We start from the raw sequence: 19,489 nt of genomic DNA on the forward strand, positions 1-19,489 counted from the left end.
GTTACCAATTTGGGAGTCACAGGTATATAGTGATATTTAAAGTATATGGGTTTAACGAGATCACCTAAGTACAGAAAAAGAGAAGGGGTGTAAGAATTAATCTGTGAGGCTCTGATATCACTGGGAAGAAAGAATGGAAGAGTAAAGAGGTGAGAGGTCCGAGATAAGGGACAAACAGCAAAGAATAAAAAAAAAGTGGGAATCCTAGAGTAGTATCCTAGAAACCAAAGGAACAAAGCAGTTCATAGAGAAGAGAGTGACCTACTGTGTCATAAGCTGCTGATCTACAGATCAAGAGAGGTGAGAGCTGGACAGATGTCGGCCGGCTGTAGAGCAACAACATTTATCACAGATGACCTCCACAGTAGTTCTGGTTGACTACAGTGGGAAAATTCCTGACTAGTAGATTCAAGAAAGAACGGGAAGAGAAAAATTTTGGAGATGGCACATTTAAGCAACACTTTCTTTTCACATTTGAATTAAATATGAATAGGTTTGTTGATATAATTTTTGCTATCCAGTTAAATGAAAATGTCTACTTGATAATTTCTTTTGTCAAATTATCTTCATAAAAAATGTTCTCCTCATTAAAGCATTATCAACTACCCAAATATTAGAAGCTTGCTGTTATGATAGAAAGGGAGAAGAAGAAAGATGACTTTGGGGAAAGGAAAGGAGTAAACACCAGTATAAGAAATAATAATATACTGAAATTCATGTATTGAAACTAAAAGAGAAAAGAAAAAAATGATTCCAGTCAGTCACAGATACAGGGAAAATATAAGTTTGAACACAATTTCTAGTGTAATCAGAATCACCCGTGGACCTCCAAAACACACACACACTGCACACAAACACCTAGGTTCTTCAAGCTGAGGCTCTAATTGAGCAAGTTTAGACTGAGCTCTGGGCATTTTCTTTATTTTTCAGAATCTTTATAATTGATTAGGAAATTTCAAAGTACCACTGCTCAGATTAGAGAACCACTGGTATATAACTGCTTAAAACAAAAATAAGAAGAAAAAGAAAAAAAAAAAAAAAAAAAGCCCAAATAATCAGGCCCCTCTAAGGGTAACTCAGTAATAGTGTATTAGAAATTTTTAAAAGGACGAGTGGTGCGAGGGGTAGCAGGGGCTGCACACTGCATGGAGGTGATGTCACAGTGTTTTCCAACCCAGTTAATACACAGAACAATTCACTGAGGATACGAAGATGACTATGACATGTCTTTTTGCTTTAAGACTCTTAGCTAATCTATACACTTGCATTGACATTCAAAAAACAAATGTGTAATCTCCACTTTCTTATCTGAATGAATTTACATTTCCTACTGAAAATTAAGTAGCTTAAGGGATTACATAAAAGACAGATACTGTCTACTTGAATAAATATAGGAATAATTTAGTTTTATCTCAATATAAACTAGTCTATTTCAGAAAAGGATAATCAAGACAGATTTAAAACTAAACATTCTTATTCACAATTCCAAGTAAGAAATAATTAACTGACATTTAGGGAGACTTAAAGAGGTAAATATCAGGAACAAGATTCAATTTTACTTTGAATTAAATTATTCTAGGACTCTGTTTTATAGCAATTTAGACTTTAATAGAACATAAGAATTAAAATGTCCTATCAATAAAATGAAGAAAATTCTTCTTCAAGTATCTGGTCAAAGAAGGTGGGATCAATTTATTTCTTATTAAAAAGTATATTTGTTTTTTATTAAATATGTATTTTTTAATTGTAGGTGAACACAATACCTTTATTTTATTTTTATGTGGTGCTGGGGATTGAAACCAGAGTCTCATGCATTCTAGGCGAGCTCCTCTACCATTGAGCCACAACCCCAGCCCCTTTATGGGTTTTAACTTGCACAAAATTTAAAGGGAAGTCAGAATTAGTACAGGTACAAGAACTGAAGAGAAAGTGTTATGGACACTGATAAATAAATAATCTTCAAATTATTCTGAAGAGCTGATAATACTATCAAACTTCAAGTTAAATGATAATAAAATTGAAATTTACATGAATGCTTTCAAATGTTAAGATTAGCTGGGGCACCATTTAAAAGATGAAGTAATGCTAATGCCCATTTCTGCTGTGAAATCAAATATACAATAATAAGTCCAGCATGAGAAATCATCCCTCCTTTCAAAAACATTACCTTGTGTGTAGGCAGCATCATCAGATCCCATACTCAATTTCCGTGCTTCACTTATTCTATCCACATGTGCTAAGGTAGGGTCCGTGAGGTGCTGAATATTCTCGGTTTCTACATAATGATCAGGATGATTTAGAAGATTTGTAAGTTCAAAGGTAGGGGACACCACCCCTGGTGAAACTGCAGGGGGTTTATTGGGAGAAACTGTAATTTTGAAAGTATATTTGGTATTGGGTTGGGTGACCACCACTCGAGGAGAAGTTGCAGAGTTACTGCCTATTGCCCGACTTTTGGGAGGGTGGTGATGAATGAAGGCAGGACCCATGCTCACTTGCCCAGACATATTCCTGGAGGCAGCAGATGCCCCAGAGTTTGTGGATATGAAGAGTGTGGGCTGATTCCGCATGCCCTGTTCATCTCCTGTGGTGGCATTAGCTGAAATATAGACCTTAGGTTGACTACGGGAGATCATCTCATCAGTATTTGGGGGACTGGCAGCTATGTAAACAGTGGGCTGATTTCTATTTAAGGTCTGGCTGTTGACGGAAGAGGAACTGCTGGAGGTTCGAGGTCCAGAAGAACGCAATTTTGAAGAACTGTTTCTTTGTGGGGGTTCAAGTTTGATTTCAATCTGGTTTTTTCGAGGTCCTGTTGAAATATTCTGAATGTTGTATTGGCTATGGGTAGAAGACTGTGAGCTACCAGATGAATGAATTGTTGGTGGTTGTGGAGTAGTAGGTGAACTGATGGGCATATAGACATGAGAGGTCTGGTGGCCTTGCTGATTTGGCTGTTGGGCTGAGGTATGTGGCAGAGGATTAGATGCAGAATAAGTAGTCCAGGGAACAGGCTGTGAAGGCTGATAGACTTGTTGAGGGTTCATGGGATTAAACTGAGATACCCAGCCAGAATGCTGCTGTGTCTGTCGAGTTGTACCACTGGTTGTTGTAATGTAAGGCCTAATGTAGATAGAATTTCCCTGTGGACTGTTAAGTACAGGTGGAGGTACACCATGTATGTGCAAAGATGTAGGAGTATTACGACCAGTCTGGATATTTGGGGCTAAAGTTACCATAATGGGATTAAATCTGGGAGTCTGTTGAGAAAGGTTAGATGTTCCTTTGCTGCCTAAGTGAAATCCAAGATGTGGTGCTGAATTTGAAGTACCAGATGTACTGGACATTCCAAAAACATTAAAGCCTTGAGGAACTTGAGCTGGTGCTGTCTGCGGCTCCTGCTGAAACAGTTCATTACTGGACTGACCACCTTGAAGTTGTCCATCACTAATGCTGTGTGCTAGAGTCCTGCTTCCATTCATTCTATTTCCTTCTCTTCCATGGTGGTAAACATTTTGTGACTGCAAGTCCAAGTTGAGAGAAGTCATGTGATTGCGTAGACCAGAAATTCCAGAATCATCTGAAAAATTCAAGTCTCCTTCACCATAAAGATACCTTGTACTCTCCTGAGAGAGAACTGCACAGCAGGCATCCAGGTTATTATTATTCTATAAAACAAAATAAAAACAGCTTGATGTTAACAATTAGAAGTAATAAGACTGTCATCACCATAAAAATATTCTGATTAACAAGTTAATGGCTAAAACAATTTTAACAGATATATTTAGACCTTTTTAAAAATTATTTTTATACAAATGGTTGAATTAAAAATTCTCACTAATGTAATGGAAAAACAATAAATAAAAGTGAATCAAATCATAGTTTTAGAAGCTACTTGGTATGGATTCACGGAAACACAATAAAACTGTAATCTAATTAAAAATACTATTTTAATGTCAAATAAAATATTCAATGTAAGTCTAACTGTATAAATATTTTTTGAAGAGTTAAATGATATAAATTTATTAAGTGTACATTAAAGTGCTACATAAATCTTTTAAACTGATGATCCTTTAACAAGTTAATTCACAGAATTTAAACTTTAAAAGTTCTAAAATTCATACCAGTTATTTCAATTCCTCTCATGTTTTCTCTAACCTTTTGTAAAATACCTGTCTACATATGAAAAATTAAGCACCATAAAAATCTATTCCATAGAAACAACAAAACAAAACAAATAGGCTCTTTTTAAAGACTCCTCAAAAGAAAATGACTAACAGTCATAAATCATCCATAAAAGTTTTTACTGAACACCTACCATATGCATAGTACTGTCTGAGTCTGTGGAAGACTCAATGACAAAACTGAGTTTTTCTCCTAGAAGAGTATACAACTCAATCATGGATTTTTGAAAAGAGTAACATTGTTAATATGAGTATGTGCCATATTAATACTGAAGTTTAACACAAATTAAAATTGTAGACTATTTTAAGAAAGGACGGGAATAAGAGGGAAGTATGGCCTGATGGATTCCATAGGATATGTAGAACTGGATTAGGGGGAAAAAAAAAAGAATTCCTGGTGAAGAGAATGGCATGTATAATGGAGGACACAAATGTAAGAGTTATTAAAAGTATGTTCCAACAAAGTGATTGGAACAGATCTGGCTGGAATTAAAGGTTCATATTGGAAATTTTGTGAAATGAATGGTTGGAAAAGCAAACTGGGATTCAACAATGAAGGATTTTTTGAAAAACGAGTCACATTAGAGATTGACTTTTATTAAAAACAACGGGGAGAGCTACTGAATGAAGATGGAAAGAAAAGTGAAGACATAAAGGGTTAATTCTGTTGATATTCAAGATGAAAGGAAATGAAGACAGAATAATGAGTGTCTGATGATGGAAATGAATCACTGAAGACTAGCCAATACAACTTGGACATAAGAGAAAAAAAATTCAAAGAGGACTAGATTAGGAGCCTAAGAAAAAGTAGACAGTTGTAGACCTAAAGAAAAGAACAAACTTAAAACATGTATAAGCAGTTTGATATGAGATAAAAATAACACAAGAAAGAACTGGATTACAAAGGCATTTTGAAATCTTAAGAAACACGACAGTCCATACTGTGTGAACAGGTAGAATGAAAAAGTGGGCACTAGTCAACCTTCCCCCCGCCACCTAGAACCAACGATTTAAATCTCTCATGCTACAAAAATTCTTTTAAGTCTTGAATTGATATATACTAGTTTTCCAAATAAAACTGAAAAATTGATCACAATTTTTATCATCTATTATAATAAGACTTGAATTAATGCGCCTAACAGGTTTTTTTGCTAACTTTATTGCCTTCTGGTATATTCTTATTAAGCCAAAGCTGAGACACAGAAACTTTGTCTTTCCTTTACCTCCTCTCAGTCAGCATTCCCATTAGAATGAATATGCCAATAAAATAAAATGTATATTCCTACCAAATCGAAGTTCACTCCCTTTGTGAATGTTTCATACTCATATTTACAAAGGTTTTTGCTTTAGTTCTCTTGAGCTTTCAAAAATCCTTAGTTCTTTTTAATTAATAATTATTATATGTTCATATTAAAAAGCAATACTCATTAGATTACCCAGCTCTACCATAATTCATGTGACCTTGTATTACTTATCCTCTAGAGAAATCAATTACTTGGTAGAGTCTTACGCTGTCAGCTTGATCCAGCTAATGATTATTAGCAGCTGTTGATAATCACTGTTTAGAAATATTTCATTAGGGGTTGTAAAATGGTATTGGTAATATCCCAATTATAAAATGCACACTTTATTTATTAGCAGCAGTTCTCCCTCGAAAACTTACCTTTTTAAAAACTGGTTACTCTTTCTTTGTACTGAAAAGGCTGGATAAAGATTCTATTTTTCAGAATAACTTTTAAAGTTGGTATCCTAGAAATCTCCAAAGGTGACTAATATCTATTTTTAGTACTACTAAAAACTCCTATTGCTTCAATATTTTGTTTTGATTTTGGGCCATTACACTGCATCTTTAGCAGAACAAAAGCACCCTGACTCCTCTGTACATACAGTATGAACCCAGTAGTTTTTCAGTTTACTTCCTTTCCGACAGAACAAGATCATGTCTTACTTCAGACCTGGACTCAGTTACTTTTCAAAGAAGCCCTGATTAATTTTAGTGGGAAACTGCAGAGGACTCTCTTTAAATGTATCAAAATGGGGTGAGGAGAATATGAGTTTTTAAAAGATTGAGAATCAAGCCAGGAATGATGGTGCACCCCTCTAATCCCAGTGACTCAGGAGGCTGAGACAGGAGGAGGATCACAAGTTTGAGGCCAGCCTCAGCAATTTAGTGAGATTCTAAGCAACTTAGTAAGACCCTGTCTCAAAGTAAAAAGGGCTAGGTGTAGCTCAGCACCCAGTACGCAGGTAGAGTGTCCCTGGGTTCAATCCCCCAGAACAAACAAACAAAAAGAATAAGAATCATTGTTCTTTCATACACAGCCATAAATTTACATTTTCTTCAAGACTACCAAAAAAGTCTGAATCATATTTCCAGTTTCCTTTTCATTTTTTCCCCAAACTCCTGAATGGGCAAAATTAATAGTATCAAAGTATACCCTATAATCAATCTTCTCCAACACTGATTCATTTACTCCTTCAACATTTATGGAACATTCATTAGGCAGGTAAGAAGGACTACAACTGCTGATCTCAATTCATGTGTAAACAAATAAACAGGATACAGAAATGGTGGGGATCAGGAATATGCGACTATGGGTGGAGGTCATCTGAGAGGTCTTCAACTAGGGAAATAACAAAAAGTAAGGTTTAACATATACTGAATGAAAAGTACTTAATGAATTATTTTGGAGAAAAATCCAGCAATTTTAAGCTTAAAGGCTTAATTCTCATATTAGCAGAATTTAAAATTTGTAAAAATTCAGTTAAAAAGGGAACAAAGAGTTAATTATGTAATATTTCCATACATATTCTAAGTTAAGTTTTAATTATTAAATGAAAAGGCAAATTGAAAAAATACAAGTTATACCTGCTGGTAATATATCTGTATCAGAGAATCTACAACACACACACACACAAAACAATGTGAGTAATTTCAAAAGAGGACTCTGAGCAATAAATAAAATACTTCTGTTCTCTTCTTGAGCAGGATGTCATTTAACAAGGAAAAGCCTAATGGCATAATCCTCTCCCTAAGAAGTTCTGAACCAGGACACTATAAGGAGGATTGCTCAAGAGAAAGGACAGAAGTGTACACCCAGCAGAAAGGGACAGCAGCTCCCAAAAGACAGGCTGTTACCAAACAAGAGATGTTTATATTACATTCAGAGGTAACCTGATTTGCCTCTACAGTGGAACAGTATTTTCCTATATATGGAAGACCTGCAACCTAGCGTACCCAGAGAGACACTTCTCATGCCACTTTTGTCACAGTTCTTGTTGTATTAGCTAAAAAGCAAATTACCTGGATGCCCAGAAAGATTATCAACTCACTTTAAAAAGTGTGATCTGTCTCACAAATAAGTTGCAAGCAAAACAGACTACACTTTAGTCCTCATTCTCACTAGTTGGAGAGCATGCCAAGTAGAGGAGTATGCTTTGGAGAAACTTCTGGGTAACCAAAGGAAAACCAAATAATATTTTGTAACTGTTAGTAAAGTTGAAAGACATGCTTAATTATTTTTTTAAAATAGGTTCAATTTACATAGATCAAATAATAAAAAAAGATATGTTGAGAAGTCTTAGTTGTAACTCTATCCCCATTTGGTCTGCCCCTTTTATCCTCTATTGCTAACCATCTTTTATTAATTTTGTTTTTAATCCAGTATTTCTGCAATCAAGGGCAAATATATATTATGTGTATATTTACACCCTATTCAAGGTCATCTTGTTTTCTTAGTATGTCCTGAAGATCATATTCAAGAGTATTTTAGAGATCATCTTTGTATTTTTGAAAATATTTTAATTCTACACAAAATTCTGTTTTACTCTCAGTTAATGTATTTTAAATTATTACTGAGCTGTGGAAGTGTTCTAGATAGTTCTTTCAATATCAAGATAAAGAAATTTTGAAGAATCTACAGCATTTTTCTATTTTTCATTGACTTAATGGACACTCAATGTAAATTTTACTACAAAATTCTATTTTATTTGAAAAGTTATGGACAGAGACTTGGGTTCTGGGGGGAGATGATCTTTCCCCACTAACTCTGTTCCTTCCTCATACTTTTGTTATCTTCTAACTTCATTCTTATTACTACTACTCCCCCTTTTTTACTTTCTGTTCTATACTGGCACATGTAAACTATGGAGTCATTCACTAAATATTTATCAAGACTTCTTCTATTATTACTCCTTGTAGTATTGGCACACTAACATGAGCACTCATTATGCATCAGGTATCCTACTAGTTGCTCTACCTGCATTATCATAGTTAATTCTTTTTTTTTTTTTTTTTTTTTTTTTTGGTACTGGGGATTGAACCCAGGGGTGCTTAACCACTAAGCTACATCCCCAGTCCCTTTTATATTTTATTTAGAGACAGGGTCTCACCGAGTTGCTTACAGCCTCACTAAGTTGCTGAGAATGGATTTGAATTCACGATCCTCCTGCCCTTGGCCTCCTGGGATTACAGGAGTGTGCCACCGCACCCAGTCTATCATATTTAATTCTATGTGAAATTTTTTATTCTCATTGTACAGCTGAGGAGAAGAAGATGAGAAAATGAGGGTCAAAGAGGTTAATAAAATTACTGCTAATAATTGCCAAACTTGAACTCAGGTCTGTTTACTACCAAAACATATGCTCTTAACCATTATACTCTACAAAAAGTCAGATGAATTTGGAAAATTCCATGTCTCAGAATGACCACAGCATAGAGTATGGGAAGGAAGAAATGATAATACATCAGGCTGTAGAAAAAGCCAGGATTTCGAATTCAGCATGCCCTAGAAAAGACAAAGGCAATTCATTCTGAAGGGCATGGAGAGCAATCAAAAAGTTTTAAGCAGGTAACACATGACAAAAATCTGCATTTAGAAAGACACTTAGGAAGAGACCAAAAAGAGGGTTAGCCTAAGGGCAGGTACACCAACTAAAAGTACAGATAAAAGGTGATAAAGGGATGAACAAAATTTATGTAGTCATCTGATACCAGGTATAGATTTAATAAAAATTTCATACAATTTCAATCTTTAAAATAATTTGTCATTTGTAATATGTCTGACTGAGCCCCAAATACTTTTTTTTTCCCCCCTATTTTTGGTACTGGGGATTGAATTCAGGGGCACCCGACCACTGAGTCACTTCCCCAGGCCTGCTTTGTATTTTATTTTGAGACAGGGTCTCACTGAGTTGCTTAGTACCTCACAGGGTCTCACTGAGTTGCTTAGCACCTCACTTTTGCTGAGGCGGTCTTTGAACTCGCAATCCTCCTGCCTCAGCCTCCCAAGTGGCTGAGATTACAGGCGTGCGCCTAGCTCCCAAATACTTTTTCATAGAAAGATTTCCAGTTTATTCAAATGGGAAGGCATACTATCACTAAATATTCAGAATTATGAATTTCTAAAATTATGTATACTAAGGATACTATAATTATTATATTAATTGGAAAACATAAACTAAATTAAAAATATAAAAATAAACTTTTTTTCTTTAGAACTGAGAACTTGTCAAGTCAAACTTGGGTCATTTTACAGTAAGAAAACAGAAGAACAAAGAGGGCCTTGACCAATATGCATGGAGTGTTCAAGTTCATAGCTACTTAAAATGGGAACATAATTAGTGCTTTACATTCAGAATTCATTTCATTCTTGAATCTACTCTATGAGATAGGTAGTATCCATATTACAGATGGGGGACAGAGAACCCCATGTTGGCAAAGGCCACATGACTCACACCAAAGTTCATTTCTTTTATCACAGCATAACAACTTAAAAGAGCTTTTTTCTAATGTTTATAAAACACCAGATTTGTATTAATAAATTCAGAAATCATTGAACACTGACCTGTAACATGCACCTGGACACAACAACTTCAGGTACTTCAGGGAATTTTTGTCGCAGGTCATGTAAAACCTGAAAATCAATTTGGTGGCTTCCTTGGGCCATTCGTATATTGCCTGATCAGGACTATCTGTACAGTAGGCAATTCTAGGCCTTAGTGGAATTAGTACTCATCTCTTCTGTCCAAGCATTTTCTGTGAAAGAAAGAAAAAAAATTTTAATGAGAATTGAGTATAGAATGAATATTGTGTGGATTTAAAATTTCAGTACAAATGGGTGTGTGCCTTAGCATCTACCAATATAAATGATAAAAATGTTATTTTGGCCTACAAAGTTTAACATATAGTTATGCTGTCTTTTAAGTATAATTCCTGATGGCAAACTTTTATACTATTTAATTCTTTTATATTTGTATGCTCTATAATGGCTCTGGCAAAAGGCATTCTATAAGAAATTACTGTCAGGATTGTCTTCCCTCAGTTTTAAAAGAGAATGAAAAGCTTTACTGGTTTTTTCTTAATGAGATAAGAAATCTAATTTGTTCTATTTAAAGTTCTTAAAGAAAACATGAAAAAATTTAGTTCTCTAAGACTTTTGCACACTTTGTCTAAAGCTTAATAATCTATATCCAATATACTTGATATTTTGGTTTTATTTTTCAGATATACTTAAATGTGTAATCAACTGATTCTCAGAAACTCAGTAACATTTTACTCCCTCTGTGTCTATCAAATTGGTATGTAAAAAATACTAAGGCTGGGCCTCAACCATAGAGGTTCTGATTTAATTGGTCAGGGAGCAACTGGAGCATATGGATTTTCCTAAGTTCCCTGGGTGATTTTCATCTATGGCCAAAGTTAAAAACTACCCCCTTATTTTTATTCCTAATGTAAACCATGGTTAATTTTGAAAACCTCTTTGGGACATAAACAGGATATAAGTATATTAAACCTAAATAAAATATTAAAATATTTAAAACCCATACCATTGGATTAAAACTTAAAATAGACTTCATTTTTGGATAAATTTAACAAGACACAATCTCTTTAAAACTCATTTTTTATTTGTAGTATTTCTTTTATTTTTCATTAGCAAGTCTCAATTTTAGGAATGTAAGAACAAGGTCTCTTGTTCATTGTTGTGTACCTAGCACTTTATAGTCTTCAGCATAACAGAGTAAAAGAATTTGAGTCCTCAACAGAATAAAAACTCACTTATCAATTATGCATAGTAAGCCCCTTAATTATTATTATTTGATTACATTTTACTTAATTTTTTAAACTGATGTGACTTCAGTTTAGTTACATCTCAAAGGTAAAATCACTGCCAATCCAAGTTATTTGCATTACAGATTTTCCAAAAGCATGTCTACATAAAAAACACACAAGCATACACAATTTTGGCACTCAAAGTAGTGTTTCTACAAATGGGCTGCAGAAGAAAAGAGAAATACTGAAAATTGGTAAATGATATTTAAAAATAACTTAAGGGGTAATAAACATGCTCATCTTAAGAAAGTCTCCTCTGATATCCCTCTAACTACAAGGCTATTTCTCTGTTCCTCCCTCATTTTAGGCTAAAACTCCTAGGAAGAGTTATTTATACTTAAAAGGTCTTCATTCCTTCCTCCTAATCTCTTATTTAGGCCTACCCCAATTAGGCTTACAGGTCACAAAATAAGTTCTCACTCCTCACTGTGAACTATTTCCTCATTCTCTGAACAATTTCTTCATTTGGATTCTGAGATATGTACTATTCTGGCTTTCCTTCTATCCACAGGTGGCTTCTTTTCAGTTTTCTTTGCCAGTTCCTTCCTTTTCTGGTCTTCTGAAGGTTGGTGGGTTAATGGAGTTCAGATATAGGGTTTCTTTGCAACAACACCTACATTCCTCTCCAAGGTAATTTCATTCAAAAAACCTTGTTCAAATAGCACTGACATACTGAAGCTTGGCAATCAAGCCCATCCTAACCTCTTCCTTGTTCTCCAGAATATCCAATTGCTTATCTGACATTTCCTTTAAACTCATTTCAAACTTCATGTCCAAAAATTCGACTTTTAATCCACCTCCATCCAAAATCACCCTTTCCCAATCTTTTCCACTCCGTCATTCATCCATTTGGTCCTTCTCTTATCCCATATTTAATCTACCATCAAGTCTTGTTGACTTTATCTACAAAGTATTTTGAATCTGACTACTTTTCCTACTAGTTACTGCCCTTGCCCCAGTCATCATAATTCACCTAGATTACTCCTTCAAGTCTCTTCACCATCATTCTTTGCTTTGGTGCTCTCCTTTCTCCCAGTCTTCTCCTAGTAAGCAGAGTAATCTTTGTGCAAAGTCAATTAGAGCAATCACACCCTGCTAAAGTCTGATTTTACAAGGCCTCTGAATAACTACCAACTCTCTAACTTCATCTACCACTTTTCTTATTCCTTCAGTTCCTAATGGTCTTCTGGTAAATTCTCAAAGAAGTCAATCAAATTCCTCCCCTTGGGCTTTTGGACTTTTGGCTCTTTCTGCCTGGAATGTTCTTTCCTTGCATGGCTCCCTCTCTTAAACTCATTAAGATCTCTGATAAAATGTCACTTCCTCAGAGGCTGCTTTTCCCTGATTAATCTTTCTATCTAAAATAATACCACATCTCTGCCCAAGTTCCCCACACCACATTCTCACAGTTTTTTCTTTACTTATCAATATCTGACATATATTTGATCCATCACATATCTATCCCTAAAACTTCTCCACAGGATCAAGGCCTTTAAAGTTCACTGCTAGAATCTAGTTCATTCCTGTTAAACAACAGATAAAATATTCATGGGATGAAATAAAGGTTTTACTATAGGTCCTTTAATACTATAGTTTCTAATACAGATTTCAAATGAAATTTGGAGAAAATAATTATTTATACACAACTTTAGGGAGAGGAAAATAAATCCTCAGTCTAAATGAGGAACACCTTTACTTAAAAGAGGAACTGTATAAACAAATTACGACTTATTATTAAGACATTTTTACAAAGCCCTTACCATACTTGTTTTTCTAATACTACTGAGTACACAAAACAAGAAAATTACTCAAATATACAATTATATTTTATGTATACTTCCTCCTGTGACTCAATAGATTCTACTGAACCAACTCTTCAAGAAATAATATCTACGAACACTAGAAAGTATTAAAAAACTACTTTAAAAAGTATAAAAACAACTACTTTAAGGCAGACATATAAATAGAAAAAGGAAAACAAGAATGTGGAAGAACAACAGGATGACCTTCCATTTAAAAAATGCTTTTCGCCAGAAAGTAAGAATCCAATTGATTTGAGTAGCTAAAACCCAGATAGAAGAGCCACAGTCTTTATCTGATTGATGAACTAAAGGGCAGACTTTGATATGACCAAAAAGACTTGCTGAGAGCCTAGTGAGTACATCATGTAGAGGAGAACCAGAGAGAAGAAGCCTAAAATTGTGTGTCTACACCCTGTACATACATTTGATCTCTATACATATGTGAGACAGAGTCCAAGCAGCCAGGTTAAGGTTAAAATAACCTATCTGAGATTCTAGTTTGTAGTGTGAGTTCAGTCTAATTAAATGCCCACTAAAACAAACCAAATATCAATATCCATTGGAGGAACATAAAAGAGCCTGGAATTTCTACATGTCACTCATATCCTAAATGCAATCTAAAACTGTTGCACATAAGAGGAAAAAAAATGATGCATGCCCAAGAGAAAAGGCAACCAATAAGTTCAAGGTGATTCAGTTCCTAGAAATGACTAAAGAATTTTAAAGCAATTGTTTTAACTACGCTCATGGATATAAGAGCAAATATGTTTGGACTCAGTAAAGAGAAGGAGGAAGAGGGAGAAGGAAGGAAGAAGAGAGAAGAACCACCACCAAATGGAAATAAGATATCTGAAATGAAAAAGTCACTGGATGGATTTATCAGATTGGAAATGACAGAAGAGTCAGTGACTTTGAAGGCAAAGCAATCTGAAGGATGGAGATTTTAATCAAAATTTGGGTAATAATGATATTATTATTTAAAATTGGGACTAACATCATCTATGTATTTACTCTTACACACTTAAGGCGTGTTCAGTCTGTGCACCTGTTGTGCTGGGGATACAAGTATTAGAGTCAATGTTCCTGCCCTACAGACCACAGCAATTCCTGGATTAAAGTTTGATATAAACATAAGTTTATAATTTAGGTAACTATTTTAACTTGCTGTCCACCTCCTTCTGCTACCGGATTTACTGCCTGCCATCTTTCTTTTTGTTATCCCAGTCTTGGTTTTCATCTCTTGCACATCATTCAAGATCAGATTGGAAGGTAGCATGGTACCATTAGGAAAAATTATAAAAAACAGAGAATAATAAAAACAGATGAGGCTCAAATATAGAGGAAATTAAAATTCATGGTTTTAGCTGGGTGCAGTAGTACATAACTGCAGTCCCACCTACTTGGAAGGCTGAGATAGGAGGATCCTAAGTTTGAGGCCAGTCTCTGATACATCTCAAACTAAATAAAAAAGGGTTGGGTATGTATGTAGTTAAGTAGTAAGTAAAGTGCTTACCTAGCAACACAAGGCCATGAGTTCAATCCAGTACAGCAAAAAAACAAACAAAAAACCTGGAGGGGAGTTTATTTTAAGAATAATGGGAAGCCACTGAAATATTCAAAGCTCAGAGGCAGGGAGAATAACGTGGCTATAATACTGAGAAAAGAGCCAATGCATGTAAGAAAACCAGTAACAAAACTCTGCTATAGTCTACCCTGGAAAAGGTAACAGTTTATATTGCAGAGATGGCAATGGAGGCTGGGTAAAAAGAAGAATAAAAATTTAAGGGATATTCAGGAAGTAAACATTTATAGGGCTCGGGGGTGTAGCTCACTGGTAGTGCTTGCCTAGCATAAGTAAGACCCTGGGTTCAATCCCTAGCATGGGAAAAAAAAAAGTTTTTGAGCTTGGCCATGAATTAGATATTAGGGTGAAGGAGGAGTGTCAAGGTTGATTTCTGATTTGCTCAACTGGATAGTTATTCCATCTATGAACTAGAGAAAAACAGAAAAGTCCAAGAGTACAAAGAGGAGAATTATAGGTTTGGTTTTCAACACGTGGAATCTCAGGCTACCTTTAAAACACTTTAAAACATCCAGAGAAAGTTGCCTTACAGGGTGTTGGGAAATGAGGGTCTGGAGCTCAGAAGGAGAGGTTTTGAGTTAAGCATACAAATTTGAGAGGTAGTTTTGGTGCTGGCATTAATAAAAACCTGAGTGTAAAAGAAACAACTCTTACACATTCTATAATTTAAGAATGCATGAAGAGATATATTCTTGGTTGTATTATGCTTAAAACATTATACAGTCACTAGTAATTTTTTCATAAAGGTCAATATTCCTTCCATCCCCACAAATTTTAAGATGTATGAATACTGATTTTAGTATCTGAATAATGCATTGTTCAAGAAATATTTAACATGACATTATCCCTTAATGAAAACTTTGAATAAAAATTTAAAGCAGAAACACAAATAATTTAAAAAGCCATTTAGCGCTGTAAGGTGCACTTATCAAGAAAACCTGTAGATTCCCTGCCTCAAATCTCTCTATGCAATTCCTATTCTGCAAAGGTAACCATTAAGTTACTTCTGAAATTTCTACATAAAATGATCATAGAATTACTTTTTAAATTTTCAACTTTACACATTATCTATGAATTTCTTAGGAAAATAAAGATTAGTTTTAACTACCTTACCTCACATACCTCTTTACCTCTGCACTCTTCTGCCTAGTTACTTATTTCACAAGTTTTGTGTGATTAGTATTCAGCACTTATATTACTTTTTTTCTGCAAATATTGTTAGCCAAGTCATTTATCAGATATACCTCCAAGGTCCTTTCCCAAACTAGCATTTTGGGAAGAAAAGTACATTCTTAGTGAAAAACTTAAAAAAACAAACAAAAAAAATTAAAAATCAAAAAAACTCCTGTAGAATATTAATCAAATGTAGCCTAATAAAAAGGTGGATTTTCATCTAGCCAATAAAAAACAGTAGAATTCTCAAATTCTAATGAGGTGGAGGGAGGATGGGGAGAAAATGGAAAGATGGGCAAGGGGAAAAGCATGTCTATTCTATCGCTTAGAGGAGATGTATTATTGCATAGCAAACAGACTACCTTGATAAGAGATTAAAAACAAACATCCAAAAACAATGACCATAGAGATAAAGAAAAGTCTGTCAAAGACTGAAACTGATAATTGGGGGGGAGGGGGGAATGGAAAAAAAAGAGGGAGGGAAATTCCATCAAAATAGAGGAAAGATCAGCAGACTAAGGAGATCAAGGGGGAGGAAGGAGGGATGGAATATGGGAAGAACAGTGAAATGAATCTCAATGAACTTTCGTATGTATGTACATGAATATACCACAGTGAATCTCACCATCAGTATGTCTACAAGACCCTAATTAAAAAATAAAACCATAAGTAAATTGCACAAGGATCAGTGCAGTAGAGGGAAAGGAGTGGGGTCTGGGAACAAAATCAGAACAAATTATATCCCATGCTTTTGTAATTATGTGAAAATGTATCCTTATTTTATATAACTAAAAAGATTCAATTAAAATATAAAAATAAACAAAAAGGGGAACATTACAAGAAAAAAGTATAAAGAAGTAAATATAGACCTAAATAATAATAAATTACCATTTTTAAACTTAAAGAAAAAAGATTGAAGTTGACTGCCCCTCACCCTTCTTCCCTTTCCCTCCTACACCAAGCCAGATAGTGGCTATCTCATAGACTGTTGTTAAGAATTAAACGGGTAACCCAGGTAAAATAACAACAAAAAGAGCACAGAGTAAATACAGATCAATAAAACAGTGATATCATTACTTCATCCTTTATAAAATGGAAAAAGCAACTGGAAGAGTTTCAAGGATTAGTGTGAATGCAGTGAAAAAGAACTGTTATTACACCTTCCTGGCCTACAGCAAAAAATGCAAACTGGTAGCAATAATTATTTATTTTAAATGCTGTGGATTTTCACGAAGTAGAAAGGGATAAAACAGGATAAATAGGTCTGCATGCAACCCTGGCTGCAGATTGTTGAAGCTGATCGAATCTTTTGAGGTCTTCCTTTCCAGTGTACATGGGACAAATAACGAGTGAAATGGAGGAACTCTGAGAAAGCTATCTGAAAAGCCCCAAATACTAGGTTGTACGTTAGTGCTAGAAAAGGATTATAAATTGTGCTAAGGTATTTAACAGGGAAGTCCTCTGGACTGAGGGAGGGAGCAGGAGATTAAATAATATGGTTGAAGTACAAAGCAAGGTAACCAAACAGAAGACAGATTATGGAGATCATAAATCATGTGTCTGGGTAGAATAAGACAGGAGGGACAAGAAGATGATTATGAAGAAGGTGTTATGGTGGGGAGTTGTTATGGAAGAAGATGAGAAAGGTCAATGAAGCCTTCATGTATATGATGGTTTTTATTAAAGAAGGTCAAGATACACTAATACTACAGTAGTAATAGTATTATGTAAAACTATATGCATATCATTTTATTTGGTTCCATTCCTACATGATATAATCCTAGTGGTACAAATTTTAATTATTTCAACAAAGAAAAATAGTTCATGTTGAAAACCAAATAATATAATGAAGAAGAAATATGCAAAATTCACTCCCTGACTGTATTAGGATTCTCCCTCATTTTATGAATAAGAAGGTAAGGAGAGAGCATCTTGCCATTTCAACATATCCTAAAATTAACTGGTTTCTACAGTAACTACTACAAATGATAATATTTTCTGTAAACCATGAAATCCTGAGTTAGACAGAATTCTAGGAAGTTATCTTATAAAACTTTATAATTTAAGGTTAGAAAAAAGCTTGTTGACTCTTTGCTAGACTTTTTCTACCCATCAATACAATTTTACCTCTTACAACCAAACCATGATCATAAGCAAAATTTTCCACATAAGTAACGTCAGTTCCAAAGCTGTGAGATTCCTTGCCTACTTCTGTATCCTAAGTACTCCTGTATGAAAAGTGGATGTTCAGTACATATTTGTTGCAATAAATCTCTAAATAATCATCAGAATAAATCTAGCTTTTAAAGACTACTAGAACAAGTAGTATCTATCTTCCCAAATGCAAAAGTTTTCCTTATCTTTAGCTTAAGTTAGTTCTACACTGTTTTGAAATAATAAATTAGTTTTGACACAGTTGATATAGTGGAGAATAATTTGAGCAGTAAGTGAATTTTGCTACAATTTCATTTGGGAGAATTACTAGATAAACACAGAAAACCATATCTAACTGGAACAAGCTGCACACAAATACACACAACACATGAACACACCTCTAACATCTATCTACTAGTTATTTCATCAGCATGTTATGAATTATACCCAGTAAATACCTTGTGTTACAACTTCCCTTCTGATTTCAGAAAATTCTTTTTGGACTATTACACAAAATAACTCTGAGTTGCAACCCTTGTGAGCTCACTTCTGTAAGTAAACTTCAGGTCTTGCTCAAGAAAAAGCACAATGTTTATTGTAGTGTTTATGTAATTCTTAACCATTTAAGATGAGTAAAACTATTGTTATTTTCATTTAAGATTCTTGTCTTTATTTTTAATGTGTGCAGATGAAGATTTTGAGTGCTATATCCCTAATCTCATTTTTTCAACAGGTATGATGCCATTCTTGGTCATTTACTTTTGCATGTCATAGGGATGTTTAGGAAGACAAATGTTAATTTTTTTTTCCCCCCAGTACTGGGGATTGAACTCAGGACCTTGTGCTTGCAAGGCAAGCACTCTATCAACTGAGCTATATCCCCAGCCCCAAATGTGAAATTTTTAACAACTGGTTATATGCCAAAAATCCTTTGATCTCAATAATTGTTAACACTACCCTGCCCAAAATGTCCAGTGGGACAACCACTTATCTGGTTGTCAATATGATTGGAAAATTTCTTCACACTAGTTACAATTTGGATATTCTGTGGAATGAATGACATCATCAAGACTGTGATTAGTTATTCTGAAATAATATCTTCATCATAAAAAAGACTGATATGCAGTATATCACTGCCTATGCCACTTAGGTAACATTTGGTACACTACACATTTGATTATCCTTAAAAGAATTTATAAATGTCATTAATTTAACCTAAAAAAGGCAACATTATTTTTTGTAGCAAATTACTAGAATTATGTTCCTTGGAATATAATGTTACAATTCTATCAAGGTAAAACACTTTCAAAAAATCTGTAATAGAGTTATTTTCCTAAGGTAAAATGCAAGAATTCTAGCTATAGAGTTAAAAATCTAAAATTCAAATACTATCACCATTTAAGATAAAAGAAAATCATAACTCATCTTTAGCATAAACTTAATCAACAACAGTTGTAACACTGAAAAATGTTACATGGATAAA

The 19,489-nt window shown here is 34.4% G+C and overlaps 1 protein-coding gene across 4 annotated transcripts in view; it reads right to left on the reverse strand.

The window, feature by feature from the left end:
* Tab2 (TGF-beta activated kinase 1 (MAP3K7) binding protein 2) overlaps positions 1–19,489 on the reverse strand; it is a 73,519-nt gene that overhangs the window by 24,000 nt on the left and 30,030 nt on the right. For all 4 annotated transcript variants that reach the window (XM_047558507.1, XM_047558509.1, XM_047558508.1 and 1 more), the window contains 2 exons: positions 10,031–10,221; positions 2,168–3,668 (listed from right to left, as the gene is read on the reverse strand). In XM_047558507.1, coding sequence (XP_047414463.1) covers positions 2,168–3,668; positions 10,031–10,132 — 1,603 coding nt within the window. In that variant the 5' untranslated portion in view covers positions 10,133–10,221. The remainder of the gene's footprint in view (positions 1–2,167; positions 3,669–10,030; positions 10,222–19,489) is intronic.

Source organism: Sciurus carolinensis, chromosome 7 (assembly GCF_902686445.1).
Source record: "Sciurus carolinensis chromosome 7, mSciCar1.2, whole genome shotgun sequence".
NCBI classification, from domain to species: Eukaryota; Metazoa; Chordata; class Mammalia; order Rodentia; family Sciuridae; genus Sciurus; species Sciurus carolinensis.